The 15,958-nt window shown below is 53.9% G+C and overlaps 1 protein-coding gene across 1 annotated transcript in view; it reads left to right on the top strand.

Moving 5' to 3' along the window:
• Positions 1 to 15,958, top strand: part of LOC113480394 (E3 ubiquitin-protein ligase TRIM9-like) — a 36,806-nt gene that overhangs the window by 2,751 nt on the left and 18,097 nt on the right. The window contains exons 4-6 of the mRNA XM_026849182.1: positions 9,794 to 9,904; positions 11,243 to 11,396; positions 14,158 to 14,315. Coding sequence (XP_026704983.1) covers positions 9,794 to 9,904; positions 11,243 to 11,396; positions 14,158 to 14,315 — 423 coding nt within the window. The remainder of the gene's footprint in view (positions 1 to 9,793; positions 9,905 to 11,242; positions 11,397 to 14,157; positions 14,316 to 15,958) is intronic.

Genomic DNA, 15,958 nt, shown 5'->3' with positions numbered 1-15,958 from the left:
CCAGCGCCAGGCCCCGAGGGAATGGCCTCAAGCTGCCCAGGGCAGGGTCAGGCTGGCTCTGAGGAAGGATTTCTGTGCAGAAGGGGCTGTTGGGCGTTGGAATGGGCTGCCCAGGGCAGGGGGGAGTCCCCGGGATCCCTGGAGGGGTTGAAGAGTCGGGCTGAGCCAGCGCTGAGGGATCTGGGGGAGTTGGGAACGGTCAGGGTGAGGTTCATGGTTGGACTGGAGGAGCTTCAAGGGCTTTTCCAACCCAGATGATTCTGGAATTCTGTGACACAGGCCAGCAGAGGCATTTCACACCAACATCACTTTGTGCTTCCAGAGTCCCTCTTCCAAGGGCATTTCAGTGTTCTGGCTAGAAACTGTGTCTCTTCTCTGGCTCCACTTATATCCCTCCCAGCCTTGCTTTGGGTCCCCCAGGAGGCTCCCGGAGGGACTCTAGGACTGGCCTAAAATGAGGGAGGAGCCCACCCGTCTGATCTGCCTGTGGATGACGGGCACTGCAACACGAGTGCCTGTGAGCGTTTCCCTCGGCAGATGGACAATAGCAGCTTTGTGGGACCAAGCCCAGCATCAGTGCTCGGTGTCCAACAATAAAGCACAACCCCAACAAGGCATGACACGCTGCCGGCCTGGCTTCGAGGCGCAGAGAGGACCCCCGCTGCCTGGTGGGCTCTCTTCAGGGTTAATTAAACTCTCACAAAGCCAGGCAGCACAAAACAATTTCCTTGCTCAGCACAACCCAGGGAGGCCTTTCACTTTTTGGCCAGAGGAAGTGATCTGCATCCCACTGCTTGCTATTACCGTATCGCCTGCCCCCCAACACATGCACATGTACATCCCACCCCCATTCACCCTTGTTATCAGCCAGGCTTTCTCATTAGGCAGGCTTAAAGGAAGAAGCAGACCTGGGTTTCAGGCTGGACTCTGTTAAAATCAGCCCTTGAGCCTTCCTCCGTGAAGGGCCAAGCTCTTGCAGCTGCCCACGTGCCATAGGAAGGGAGCTGCATGGGCAGAAAGGGCTCGGGCAGACATGGCACATGAGCCTGCATCCAATTAGCATCACAGCAGCGGGTGTTTAAAATCCAGAAGTTGCTCCCCTTTGCTCCGCAGTCTGTGTGGTGTTGGTCAGGTTTTTAGCCTCAAATTATTTATTTTCCCTTTTCATTCTTGTGTGTGTGCAGGGGGTCAGTATTAAATGCAGCGGTGCTGCCTTAGTTTTAGGCTTCTATGGGGAGAGTTGTGCAGCCCTGAGTCACCCGAGTGCCAGCGGGAGTCCTGCACGCTGAGATTTGCTTCCCAGGGTTTCAGCATGGTCAGGCTGGGACACGCAGCCTTGGCACACAGCCCGGATGGACACACATCCTTCCCCTCTGCCTTGGGGACAAGGACAGAGAGGGTCTGGCCTTCTTCCACAAGCTGCAGACGGGACAGAGGGTGTGGGAGACTCTCAGTCCTCTTGGGTACCGCCCCTCTGTCCTCACTGTGCACACACAGGGTCCCCTGGTCACACCAGGCCACTGAGGCCAGTGTTTGCCACCAACCCTGCAGCCTGGCCCGTGCACCCCCTTCCCCAGTACTGCTGATGTCCCCACGTGATGTCACCCAGGAGAAGGAGCTGCCCAGGCGCGTGGGGCAGCTTCCCCTTTGCCCTTTCCTAAGGAATCCCCCGTACAAAGACAGCACCTGCAGCTCCAGTTGGGCATGGGCTGGGCTCACTTAAAGACTTAAGGGAATACCACGAGACATGACAGGGGACCAGCATTGTGCCTGAAGCAGCTGCATCCCGACAGGATGTCCCCTCCACTGCCCGAGGCTAGGGCTGGCTCAGGGAGAGGGATAACAAAGCCCCCAGCTCTTGCTCTGAGGTGCTGGAGCACTGGAAGCGTTGCCGAGGGACAGGAATCCTTCCAGAGTGTCGGGGAGGACAGTGTGCAGGGGCCTCCTCCCCTCCTCTGCCTGCCCCGTCCACAGCAGCAGAGAACCACAGACTCATGGCGTGGTTTGGGTTGGAAGGGACCTTAAAGCCCATCCAGTCCCACCACCTGCCCCAGGCAGGGCCACCTTCCACCAGCCCAGGTTGCCCAAAGCCCCGTCCAACCTGGCCTTGAACCCTTCCAGGGAGGGGGCAGCCACAGCTTCTCTGGGCAGCCTGTGCCAGGGCCTCACCCCCTCACAGGGGGGAATTTCTTCCTTACATCTCATCTAAATCTCCCCTCTGTCAGTTTAAACCTGTCACCCCTCATCCTGTACCCCCCCCCTCCGATGACGAGTCCCTCCCCCCTTTCCCGCAGCCCCTTTCAGCCCTGGGGGGCCGCTCTAAGGTCTCCCTGGAGCATTCTCTCCTCCAGCTGAACCCCCCAACTCTCAGCCTGTCCTCACAGGGGGGGCTCCAGCCCCCCCCCAGCATCTCCGTGGCCTCCTCTGGCCCCACTCGAGCAGGTCCGTGTCCTACCCATGCCCTGGCACTCACTTTGTGCTGAATTTGGACCCATGGTGGGTCCTGCTGCAGGGCCATGGGGCTTCCTTAGGGCAGGACAGTGGTGGGTGCTGACTTGCAGTGATACCTTCACCCCTCCCATAGGAGCCCAGCCAGAGATCCTAGCCTGGCCTGCATGTCCACTTGCCACTGCCATGTCCCCAGAGTGTCTCAGCTGAGGAGATGGGCAGATATATTGACTAGTGAGACTTATCTGTGCCACCCAGGAGCCCTTTCAGATCCAAACTAGTTGTTCCAGCAGCCCTGGCTGCAGCTGATCTCTCCGTGGGCTGCCCCTCCTGGTTGTGGGCATGGTGGCCATCTCGGCACAGTATGACACCGTGTGAGCAAGGAGGAGAGGCACGAGGGACAGGACCTGCCACTGGCACGGTGCCACAGGCGCCTTTCACCACAGAGCCCAAGTTCCCATTCCCATGCAGAGCCCAGAGTTAGGCTCAGCTTGGCTTTGTGACTGACCTACTTTGCCTTGACACATATTTCATGGAGGCAGGCACAAATCCAGATTTGCCTGTGGGCCAACACTAATTACTCCAGAGCAGGGAGAGGTTTGGGAGGAAAAGAACTTGGAAGGGACATTTCCCTGCCTTTCCCCAACCTGCCCCTACACTTGGATTCAGATTAAGAACCTAGGCTTTAAAAAATACCATCTGGAGGAGCAGTGGGAGCAGGTGCCTGCTCCAACTTTGGGTCAGGCCTCCTTGTCTTTCCACTCATTGCTGGCCCTGGTTTTCAGAGGACCAGAATGGTTAACCCAAGGGAAGATGCCCTATGGCTTAGGCCAGTTTGAGCAGGGGACATAGAGGCTTCCCTGCAGTGTTGTCCCAGGAAGAATCACAGAATCATCTTGGTTGGAAAAGCCCTTGAAGCTCCTCCAGCCCAACCATGACCCTCCCCCTGACTGTTCCCAACTCCCCCAGATCCCTCAGCGCTGGCTCAGCCCGACTCTTCAACCCCTCCAGGGATCCCGGGGACTCCCCCCTGCCCTGGGCAGCCCATTCCAACGCCCAACAGCCCCTTCTGCACAGAAATCCTCCCTCAGAGCCAGCCTGACCCTGCCCTGGGCAGCTTGAGGCCATTCCCTCGGGGCCTGGCGCTGGGGCCTTGGCTCCAGAGACTCATCCCCCCTCTCTGCCCCCTCCTGGCAGGGAGTTGCAGAGGGCCAGGAGGTCTCCCCTCAGCCTCCTCTTCTCCAGACTGAACCCCCCCAGTTCCCTCAGCCGCTCCCCAGCAGACCTGTGCTCCAGACCCTGCCCCAGCTCCGTTGCCCTCGAGCAGATCAACACTTGGTGTCATCAGACTTACTGAGGGTGCACTCGATCCCCTTGTCTAGATCATCAATCTAGATTAATGAAATCCCTCCTCAGTCCACAGCACACACAAACTGAGCTCTGCGTGCACCTTCTTTAAGCTCTTGTCAGTATGGTGGACTGTTCTGGCCTTCTTCTGGTCTTCAGGTTGTAGGATGTCTTTGCTCTATGATTTTATCACAATACTGTCACTGCAGAGCCCTTGCAGGCAAGCAGCAGTTGTCATATTCCCTACGGGAGCTAATTCTATAGGAAACGCTCACCAAGGGCTCTCGTCCGTAGCGCTGGATCTCCAGAGATGAAATTCTGGTCCATGATCCTTCTTTTAGGGTGACAGTCAGGGTTTTCCAGGAATCCCAAGGGAAGTTGGTAATCCCCCATTGGATTAGGTCACTGGTAATCAGGACTGGTGTGAAAAGATGAGAAATAGGAGAGAAGCACAAGTTTAGTTTCCTGCACTGTACCATTTCTGTATGGAAACACCAGACAAGATACACAGGTCAGACAAGCTCATCATGAGGTGCATTAATTCCCAAAGATGCAGATACCAGACCGCTGCTTTCTCTTACAAATCCCTCCCCACTCTGCACCATTTTCCCCCTGCCATGGTGTCTGACCGTCACCTTGGGAAAGGCATCAGCACCGGGAGCTGGGCACTGAGGACGAGAACCTCTGCAGAGCTGTGATCAGCATGCAGGGATGCCTCTGGTTTTCTGATGTCTCTCAAGCTTTGTGCTTGTTGTGTCGAAGAGCTGGATGAGGTCTGTCCTCTGTGTTAAAGGATTTCACCAGACTGTGGGTATCTCTAAGCTTGTTTTATTAACAACTGAGTTGGGCCATCACCTCAGTGAGTGGCAACAGCTAACAAAAAGGACCCTCTCTATATATGATATAACATACAATCCAAAGAGTCTTCGGTGATTTTCGAGGAACTTTCAGCTCTCAATTCATCATCAATGTCAAAAGTCCATTGTATTCCACGGTTTTGGCTAGTTCTTATCATTCCATTCCAATTCCTCTTCAGACACCACTGCTCACTGATGCAGTCTTTGGTCATCGTGGTTGCTTATCTCCTGAACAATTTTCATCATAATTCACTTTTAGACTTCTGAGAAGAGACTCAAAACGTTCTATTTAACATATACTCAATCTATGTCTAGCTTTTCATTATTTAGCCTAAGTTGCTTAAACTGTCGGTATTGTTCCTAGAGCACCTGTGCTCTATTAACTAAGCCTATAAAACAATATCTATTTATTAATTATTTCTGCTATTAATAATATCCTAAGAGAAAGTTTTCTAAAGCTTATTCCTTTTACACTCTGTGGCATCTGTCCATGTGCCACGTTCTCCAGAGGTTCTCTCTGTGCTGGAGACCACGTCTCTGTATTGCACCTTCCCACCTTTGCTGGTGCCTTTGGTCAGAACAGGCTGTGCCAGCCGTGGTGCCACCACCAGCATCACACAGGGTTGTTAATGCAGCAGCTCCGCTTTTCCCAGCTCCAGCCCGAGCTTCCTCTCCCAGTAGCAAAAGGCAAGTCACCATGGAAACATCCACCTGGAAATACTCTGCTCAAAGGACGCGTGATTGTTAAGATTCAGCACAATCAAACCACTGGGATCTGTCCCAGGGATTTTGCCATCCGGGATTTTTCCATCTGGGTTTGCGGCGCTGCGGCGAAGCGCAGCAGCATCGCTCCCCGTGGCACCACCCACCGTACCCCGGCCACGGTGAGGAGGCTCCGTGACATCCACGTGTCCTCCACGTGACATCCCCGGCAGGTCTCGTCCCAGGCGCTGAGGAGACGAGGTTCAAGTGAGGTCGAGTGCCTTGAAAACTGATTATCTAGCCAAGTACTAAAAAGAGGAGGAAGGTGAGGAAGACATTTAAGTAGACATAAGTGCAGATGTTACTGCCTTCTAGGAGCTGTATTAAAATGTAAATTATAGTTAATGTCATCTTACAGGGAAGAAAAGCTCTTGAAATAAATTTCCTATTTTAAGGTACTAGTGAACTGCTGTGAGTACAGCAAGGCTGTAATTAGCCAGGTTCTGGCTGTTGCCTCTTTTGGCACTTAAAGGGGAAAAAAGGCCTTTGATAAAAAACAACCACAAACAAAATGTGTGGAGCTGCCCAAATCCCCTCTCCAGTTGAGCCTTTAGCCCTTTCCCAAAAGATGCCACCATTCAGTGAGGTGTGTTACCTCACAGTTTCGGGAGAGGTTTGTAAACTCCTGCCTCCACGCGGAATTCATGGCAGCCTGGTTTTCTTGGTGATGCAGTGAATACTGCAAGGCCTCTGAAGCCTCCTGAGCCCAGCACAGCCTCAGTTGATTCCATGAGTCAAAAGCTTGAGAAACTTCCAGATTTCACTTTCAGCTCTCTTCATTGAAATACTTTCCATGACTGGAGTAGCAGGGAGCTGAGGTACCCCAGGGAGTGGAAATCCCTGATGCATGAGGAGAACCACAGGATGCTTAAGGCCATATGGAAAACTGGCTTCACTGTCCCCACTGGGTTCAGACCATGCTTTCAGAGGTGTGGCAGACGTTTATGTTTTATTTTTAAAACTTTAATTTCCCTAATCAAAGCGATTCATGGAGTCTCCCTGTTCCTGTCTGCGCCCCATTTCTCTCATGTGGAGCACAGAAGCTGTAAAGGCATGAAGCCTCACCAGGTCCCAACGAAAAATCCCGCTTCTTGCCTTGGAAACAGTTTGCTGGTGGTGAAGGGAACATGGATTTCCACTGTCGGTTTGTCTGCTGCATAGATGCTGCAATTAAACTGTTGTTTCATGCTCTAGTTCTCCAGATGAATAGGTGCTGGGTCCCCGAAGGGAATCACAGTTACAGAAGGACAGGATCGCTGGGGCTGAAGGTGTCAGAGCTGCAGCTGCTTTGGGTGCAATTTCTGAGCACCTAGAGCAGGTTGCCCTGGGCTACCTCTGGTTGGGTTTAGAACGTCTTCAAGGCTGGAGACTCCACAGCCTCTCTGTTCCAGTCTTCGACCACCTTTATGAAGAAAAAAAGCTTTTACTTATGTTTAAATGGAATTTCTTGAATCTCAGTTTGCACCCACATGCATAAAGATTTATGTAGACTCAGTGGCAGCCTCCACTCCGGACCAGACCTTTATTAGCAGGGATAATCAGCCAGGAAGCTCAGTAATTACTCAGCCTGGAGCTGCCTGGTGCTGGCCTCACCTCACCTCGCTGCCAAGGAGCGGGCAGGGTAGAGGGGCAAAGCCAGAGGTGTCATCACTGTGCCCCAGCTCCCTCCTCCCAGACAGTGCCAGGAGTGGTGGTGGCAGGTCCCCTTGCCTCCCTGGTAGCCCTGTCTCATGGCCAAGGGGGTGCCGGGTGTGCCAGCTGCATGTCCAGGGCTGTCCTGGGACACTATGTCTGCCTACACCAAGCAAATGCTGTTTCTTGGAGCTGTGTGTGTGGCTGGCAGTAGCAGATGACAATGCTGGTAATACTTTAAAAGCATCTACTTGGGCAGGGAGAGGCTCACAAATTCATTATGTTGGGCAAACCAGACTGAGATTTAAGCTGCAAAGAAGATAAGAAGATTATTTCACCAAATCCCATCTTTGCTGGCTTCCTGGTGGCTTGTGCATTTCCCCAGAGAGGGGTCTCACGTGAAAGAAGGAAGCTGCTTTTCTAGGAGTTCAGGGTGGGATTCCCACTTGCCCATCTGCAGCCCAGCAGGCCAGGAATGCAAAACCTCGCTTTGGCTCGGTCGGTGCAGTCAGGACATGCTCTAACAGCAAGATTGGAGCCCACAGACTGAGCTCATCTCACACTTAGTGTTACACCGTGATCTGCAACTGAGAGACCCAACATCTGCACAGCCAACAACCCTTGCAAGAGCAGAACAACCCCCCAGCATCCTCTCCCTGAGCGGAAGAGATCAAATTAATGCAAGGGGCTGCTTTATGTTGCATGGGAAGGGCTGCAGGTTGCTACAAGGCTTTACACCCCCACTGCACCTTCTGGATCCCACCCCGAAGGACTGACCATCCCCATGGAGAAAGGAAGGCCAGGGGCTGGCCCACTCTTTCAGAAAAGGTCAGTATAGGAGTCCAGACCTCCAGGACTAGCTGTTGCTTCCACTCCATCCCAGCAGAGCCATTCCAGTGCACTCAAGCGTTAGCAACTAGCACTGAATGAACTCTTCCCTCTCATGACAGCGTTTGAGGCCAAAACCGGTGTGTGCTGATTGTGCTGCTCGCTAGCCCTGTCTCAGAGCCGTCCAGCATCTCTGCAAGCTTCCGTCCACACATCTCGGTCCAGAGGAGCAATATGGGAGCTCCCTCTGCTGCCTTGTCCACCCTGCAGACGGGGTGTGCTGGCTGCAGCCCCCTCCCCAGCACCTGGGTTTACTCCGACCTCCCTCTGCCACAGGCTGGAAACATCAGGCTGGAATTGCTAAAAGCAGCGAGGAGTTGGCTGCTGCCCTAAAAACCAGGAGCTGCTTAGGAGGGTGCTTCATGGCATCTCACAGAAGCAGATGTGTTGTCCCAAGTTGCAAGACTGGTGTTTCTTTTCTTCCTGTTAGGTGATTAAGTAGAGGTGATTAAATTATAATTAAACAACACATGATATGCTTGATTGCCCTGCAGGAGTCATCACCCCCCTTGAAGCCCAGGTTTGTTCACCACAGGAGACTTCATTTCACCTCCCCGTCCCTCGGACCATAGGGATGCTCACAGGAGGAGGAGGATGCTCCTCAGTCCAGGGGGGTCATTCAGGCGCTGCTGGGACTGACCAACTGTGGTGCTGAGGACACGACTGTGCTTTCAGAAATGTTAATCGCTGCTTATTGCAGCTTTTTCTATCACACTGCAGCTGCAGATGCTGATGCGAAGCTCAGCTTTACTGTCTGTAATATCCTGAATAGCTGCGTAGCTTTGTTCAGTCCTAGTGGGGAACTTTACACAGCTTCAAAGCTCTTCCAGAAAACAAAAAAAATAAATTATCTGCTGTGAGCACGTTCCTCTAAAGCATAAAATCTCTCTTCCTGAGCTGTTCTGGCAATCTCCCGTGACAGAAATCCCACTGACACCAGGTGCTGTCTCCTGCAGGGACTCAGCATGAGGCACCAGCCAACTTTCAAATCCATCCTCGTGGTATCAGAGCCTGAGCCCCGTCCTCCCCGCTGTGTTTCAGGGATGGTCAGCGGAGCCCACAGGCACCGGCCAAGCCACACACTTGCTTGTACTCCACTGCTGGGATGCAGAAACACATTCCCCTGGGGGAACCGTCTGGGGGTGCAAAAAGATGTGATTTAACATTTAACAGGCAGGGCTTGACGTGCTGTAGGGAGCCCTGTCACAAGGCGAGCAGGATTTATCTCCTCTCGCTGGCATACCTCTCCCTCTGAGCTCATCAACAGACTCCCGCTGCAGCCGGTGGAGAAAATGAGGCAATTCTGCAGCGTGGTCCCTCTCAGCTGATGGGCAGGTGAGCATCTCAAACAGATCGTTACTCAGAGCTGAAGCTGGGGGAGCTGATACGTTTGTTCCTCTTGGAAATACCAAAATGCCAGGCTCGCTCCTCGCCCGGGGTGGTTGGATGCAGCTGCCCCGGAGCCAACCCCGCAGCCCGGCTGCCTGCCGAGGAGGGATGGGGCAGCCCCGCAGAGGCTGCAGCAGCAGTTGTGTATACGTGGAGGTAGGCACTTGCTTTGCATGGAGTTCATAAGCTGTCATTTGAAAGCTCTCTTAATTAAAAGACAGAGCGTGGAACTGCCCTACTGCTTTGAATAATTATGTGGGTTAATGATTTTAAGCTAAACAAGCTGCTTGTTCACCAGGTTTTCAAAGATCTGAAATTCAGCGTATGAGTCTTGGCCAGTTCTGCCTTTTTCTCTTCCCTTGAGTCTTTGCCTCCCATTGCATCACCCTGTGCCACCCAAGGCCCGTTTGCCCCCCATGTCCCCAAACCCCACAGCTCTGTGCAACGCTGCTTTCCTTGTCCCATTGCAGGTGGTACGAGACCAGATTTCTCACTGCACGGTCAAGCTGCGCCAGACCACGGGCCTGATGGAGTACTGCCTGGAGGTCATCAAGGAGAACGACCCCAGCGGCTTCCTCCAGGTTGGTGTGAGCTGCTCATGTCTGGGCTGCGAGGGAAGCGAAAAGGGCATAGCACAGCTGAGGGCCTCGGGGTAACGCAGTGGAGTTGGGGGAGTTACACCAAGAATGATTTCCCCAGCTTTTCCAGCCATAAAAACAAGGGCCAGCCTCTCCTCGCCACCAGGTTTGTAGCAGGACAAGCAGACCAAGGCCAGGGACATTTCTTGCTCTGATCATAGAAGGTTGCAGTGGGTGGTGGTGTGTCTCTGGAGCAGTAATGGTAACGTGCTGTCTCGTGGCTCTCCAGAGAGAGACAGACTTACAGCTCTTGAGAACTGCAGCCCACCTTTGGGCTGGTCCCTTTGGTCTTAGACACTGCCTTTAAAATAGTCACAGAATCATCTTGGTTGGAAAAGCCCTTTAAACTACTCCAGTCCAACCATGAACCTCACCCTGACCGTTCCCAACTCCCCCAGATCCCTCAGCGCTGGCTCAGCCCGACTCTTCAACCCCTCCAGGGATCCCGGGGACTCCCCCCTGCCCTGGGCAGCCCATTCCAACGCCCAACAGCCCCTTCTGCACAGAAATCCTTCCTCAGAGCCAGCCTGACCCTGCCCTGGGCAGCTTGAGGCCATTCCCTCGGGGCCTGGCGCTGGCTCCTTGGCTCCAGAGACTCATCCCCCCTCTCTGCCCCCTCCTGGCAGGGAGTTGCAGAGGGCCAGGAGGTCTCCCCTCAGCCTCCTCTTCTCCAGACTGAACCCCCCCAGTTCCCCCAGCCGCTCCCCAGCAGACCTGTGCTCCAGACCCTGCCCCAGCTCCGTTGCCCTTCTCTGGCCACGCTCGAATCATTCAATGGCCTTTTTGGGGTGAGGGGCCCAAAACTGAACCCAGGAATTGAGGGGCGGCCTCACCAGTGCCCGAGCACAGGGCTCAGATCCTTTCCCTGTCCCTGCTGGCCACGCTATTTCTGACACAAGCCAGGATGCCATCGGCCTTCTTGGCCCCCTGGGCACACTGCTGGCTCATTATCAATTTCCACCCCCCCTCACACACACACACACACACACCCCCGCCCCGGTCCCTCTCTGACTGGCAGCTCTCCAGCCACCCCTCCCCAGGCCTGTAGCGCTCCTGGGGGTTGTTTAACCAAAGTGCATAAAAAGTCCCCAAAGCTCCTGGCATCCCTCTGCCAATCCAAGCCTGCAGCGAAGGGCGATGCTAGAAACCATGTGTGCTATTCCCCTGCCTTTGGCAGTCAGGGACAGAAGTGGCAGCTTGGGAGGCACAAGGAAGGAGAGCAGGGAAGGGACAAAGCACAACATGTGGGCCTGTGTAGCTGAGGGTGCTCCTTGCCACCAGATCTCCGACGCTCTCATCAGGAGAGTGCACTTAACCGAGGACCAGTGGGGCAAGGGGACGCTCACCCCACGGATGACCACGGACTTTGACCTGAACCTTGACAATGCCCCTCTGCTGCAGTCCATCCATCAGCTCGACTTTGTGCAGATGAAAGGTAAGAATATTTCCAGTGCTTCTCATGCAACTCCTCACAGGGAAGGGGCAGGAGAGGAGGTATTTCTCATCTCCCAGCAAGATTGGACCCCACAGACTCAGAGTTAAACCCATTCCTGTGTGCTCTGCACCCCTGGGCCAGCCATCTGCCTCCCTGTCACGGATCCCTGAGCAGCTCTGTGCCAGACTCAGGCAGTAGGAGCTCAAGTTCGCCTGGCAGTGCATTAGAAAGCGCTCTGAAGGTTGGGACCATGGTCTCTGGAACAGCACAAGGCATTTCCCAAATCTGTCTTCACACACATGCTCGCTTGCACAGTGCTGAGCAGCATCTGGCTTGGGTCAGCTAGCAAGCTGCCTGCCCCCAAACACGAAGGCACAAAGAGCCACGCCACTTAGCTTGGGGCCTTTCCTCCCTCCCATCTCTTCCCTGTTGTTTTAGACCTTTGGTTTAGTTTTAATTTCCTCCTTGTTCTCCGTTCCCTCTGTGCTCATTCTCCCGTACTCCAGAGAGCCACTGCATTTGCATCGCTTTTCAGGAAGCAGAGAGCTGCTGCAACCTGTGAGCAATTTGCAATTTGGCAAGCCCTGGGAAGCTGCCAGAAGATGCAAATGGGGGCTGAGGCACAGGGGAGCTCAGGAGGACACTGAACATAGACCTGTACCTTCAGCTGGTACAAATGAGCTGCCTGGAGGAAAGGCCACCAGCTGCGGGTCTGGCATGGCTCTTCGTTGCCCCTCATGGCTCTTCATTGCCCCTCATGGCTCTTCATTGCCCCTCACAGCTCTTCGTTGCCGTCACGGCTGGATTTCCTGACTCAGGAGCCATTTGCACACACCAGCATTTCTCAGCGGTCAGACACAGGAAGGCTGTTGACCATGCGCTTCCTCTGTAATGATAACGAGCATCTTCAAATAATGGCCCTGCTGGTATTCGCTGCAGTGAGAAGGCTGTGTTGGACACGGCTGCTGGAAGCTCTCAGAGCTGCCCGTCGTTAGCCAGGCCATTAATTTGGAGTGTCAGGAACATTTTTTGATAGCGAGGCAAGCCAAACCCAGGGAGGGATGGATTATGGTTTTGATTACATACCAGTTGTGGAGATGTTAGCATGTTCCTGCCCTCCCTTCTTCCAGTTTAGCCCAGAGGGTTATTTTAATTAATAAGAGCAACTCTGCTGCTAGTTTAGCTGCCCGCCCTCCTCTGTGGAGTTAGGGCAGAGCTGACAGAGGCCGCCCTCTCCTCTCACCCTCGCTGTGGAAATAAGTTTCATAGACTGCAGAAGGTTGGGTTTGGATCCCAAACACATGTTGCAGCACCAGGGGAGGCAGGGCAACACCAGAGGTCTCAATGAAGAGCAGGGCTGAGCCATAGTACAGGGCATCCCTCATCCCTTGCCAGCACACGCTGGGCACGAGCAGCATCCCTTCTTCTGTCACATGAGGGCTTTCTCCACATTGTTTCCCCAGACCCTCAGCCTGAGGGTTTCTGCTGAGGATACGGCCCCAGGAGGTGGAGGAGTCGCAGAGGGCAGTGGTGAATGGTAAACCTTTGCCAGTGAGTCTGTCTTTTCTCTCCCAGGCATCCGTGTGCTCCTCCATATCTTGTCTCGATTCTCCATGTCTTTTCTTCACTGGCTCTCATCAGCCTTTGGGCAGTGAGGATGAGGATGGAGGACGAGCAGCTCTATTGAGAGGTTTGGGAGGGCTGTCCCTGACCGAGGGATGGGGTGTACCAGTGGACATCCTCTTTCCCTGTCGTGCTGTCACCCCTCTGTGCTTTTCAGAGCAGCAGGCGACTGCGTTACACATATACAGATCCCCAAATACAGCAGCCTGATCAGAAAAAAGCCCTTTATGTCCCCTGTGTGGCTGCTGGGAGGCTACAGGGTGCTCAGCCTCCCACCTTCAGCTCCAGAGGCGTGTGGAGGCTGCAGGCAGGGACTGCCTGGTGCCGGTTTGGAGACCTCTCTGATATGTGCTTGTGCCCCTCGTGCCTCCCCGGGAGGTGCTCAGCAGCAAGGGGTGTTTGCTGGTTGGAGGGGCAGCTCTGGGGGCCCCACAGGAACCCCTGGAGTGGGTGCTGTGCTTGGGACAGAGTGGAGAGACCCTGAGCCTTTTCTGGCAGGTCGTGGGCAATCGCCCTGGCACTGAAACAGCATCATTGAGGGACACACTCAGCTTTCCACCAAGTTCATGTGGTTGCCTCCCCTTTTAGGACAGACTCTACCATGGCAAAATGATCAGGTGCTCCCTGTTCTGCAGGTCCTGAGGCTCATCTCTGCTGCTCATATCGCTTGTTTTGTTCCATTAAATTTATTTGGTGGAAAAGCAGAGCGGGACTTGCTGCTGGGGTGTGGGTAAGGCCAGGCACACAGCTGCTCTGCAGAGCATGTGGGAGGGTGTCTCAGGTTTGGGACCAGCTGCTGGGAGAACTCCAGGCAGTTCTATGCCAGATATATTGTTGCACTGCTGTATTTTACCAAAATGTATTAAAAACCAGGAAGAGAGCAGAAGAGCTCTGGGGGAATCTCAGCTTCACCAGACTGCAGGCTGGAGGAATTTGATGGAGCTTGTTTGGAGAACGGTCCTTTCTGCTTCCTCCCCACCTCACACCCACGAGATCGCAGTAACATCCCTTGTACCACGCAGGCTTCTGAGGCAATAAATGCATCTTCCGTGCTCCAACCGAGACGTGCGTGCTGTGGCTATCACCGTGCTCCCTCTCTGTGGTGCTAGCAGCCAGGGTTACACTAATTTGTGTTTAGTTTCCTCCCCAGTGCCGGCCCCTCCGATCCTGCAGCTAGAGGAGTGTTGCACCCACAACAACAGTGCCACTTTGTCCTGGAAACAGCCCCCCTTGTCGACGGTGCAGGTGGAAGGCTACATCCTGGAGCTCGATGATGGCAACGGCGGCCAGTTCAGGGTAGGTGCTCGGAGCACAAAGCCTGTCCCAGTGGTCAGGTGTTACTCCTGGTTCCAGTATTTCCCTGCCACGAAGCAACCAAAGAGTTCCCCAGGCTTTTTGCAAATCCCCTCCTTCCCTGGAAACATGAGACTCACTGCTGAGGTGCCCAGGGAAGCTGATGGTGCAGACAGGCTGTGGGGTTTTTTGGGGGGGCAAGGTTATTTGAAGGGATGGAAATACCTTCTGGTGCCCAAAATGACTTGGAAATGCAAAAAGCACATTTGAAGCTCCATCTTTTTAGGTTGCTGAATATTTCATACAAGGTATGCTAATTGCCATGAGAGTCATAGTTTGCCAGCTGCCAGCAAGAAGAGGTGTTTAAGGCCTGAGGGCTTTTAAATTGCTGTAATTACACAATTAAAATAGGATTTTTCTCTGATCCAACACGCTGATAATTATCCTAGCATCTTCAAATCCACTGAGGGCAGACACAGGGACCAGCCCATCGTATTTTCTGAATTCATCCACAGGAAACTCAGGCAGACAGGAGCCAGAGCAGAGTCAAGGCAGAAGGGAGGTGACATGAGTGGGATCTGGAGAGAGAATGGAGCAGGAGGCTGGGTTTGGGGAGACCAAGGCTCAGCACAGCCACCCCGGCAAGGCGAGGGCAGTTCCTCAGAGTGGAGTCTTCTCTCGGGAGGCTTCGATGTGCCCAGGAGTGCCACTGGGATTATAGAGGGCTGCTCCAGACACAGCCAGTGCCACATCTCTGACTTCTCAAATCACTGAGCCATTCTCCTGCCCAAAAGCAGTGAGCTGACCTTGTCAGGCAGCAATTTCCCCAGGGAGCTGGGAGTGCCAACTGTCATATAGGTGAGAGTCCCTGCCCAGAGCAGGTCAGTGTGTAGCCCAGCCTCTTAGCTACCTCCCTCACAGACAGGCAGGAGAGTTTGGGACGGTGTCCTGAGGCAAGAGGAGGACTCTGCCTTTGGGCATCAAGCCCCAAAGGGGCTCCTTGCAGTGAGCCTGGGGTGGTGAAGTGGGAGCTGTGCTCTCTCTCGTGGGGTGCCAGCTGCAGGAGAGCTCTGGGGGTGCTGGAGCCCAGGTAGATCAGGGCCACCTTACTGTCCCATCCCTAGTCTCACCCAGTTCGTTAGGACACCTACACTTTGCTCCTGGATCCCAAGCACTGACCTGTCACTGTTTCCAGGTCCGCTGTGGCTTGGGCCACTCCTGGCTGCAATCAGGGTGGCAGGAGGAGTGGAAGCCATCATCTCTGCTCTGCCATGCAGGGGAGCGTGTGGTTATCACAGCCTGGGCTGGAAGCCCAGAGAATCGCAAGGGTTCTGTGATCCCCTCGGGTTAAATTAAGGTGAAATCACACCAAATGACCTGTTAAAATGTTTTACTTGCGGTAGAGAACAATTTAAACTTGGAAAAGGATAATAAGCAATGTGGTCTCTTATAAATCTGTAAGAAAGAAAAGAAAGGAAAGGCAAAGAAAGGAGAGAAAGAGAGTCAAAGGAATCCTGATCACCACCCCTGGATCCAGCGTTGTCTCAGGTCAGGTAATCCTGGGTGGTGGGTGCACACACAGCAAAGTTTCTGTTGCCCTTTTGAGTTCATCTCAGTAGCTGATTAGCTAATGATGAGAAGGGGCA

Source organism: Athene cunicularia (assembly GCF_003259725.1).
Source record: "Athene cunicularia isolate RWA chromosome 5 unlocalized genomic scaffold, athCun1 chr5_part1, whole genome shotgun sequence".
Taxonomy (NCBI): domain Eukaryota; kingdom Metazoa; phylum Chordata; class Aves; order Strigiformes; family Strigidae; genus Athene; species Athene cunicularia.
This window is presented reverse-complemented; position numbering and strand designations above follow the sequence as displayed.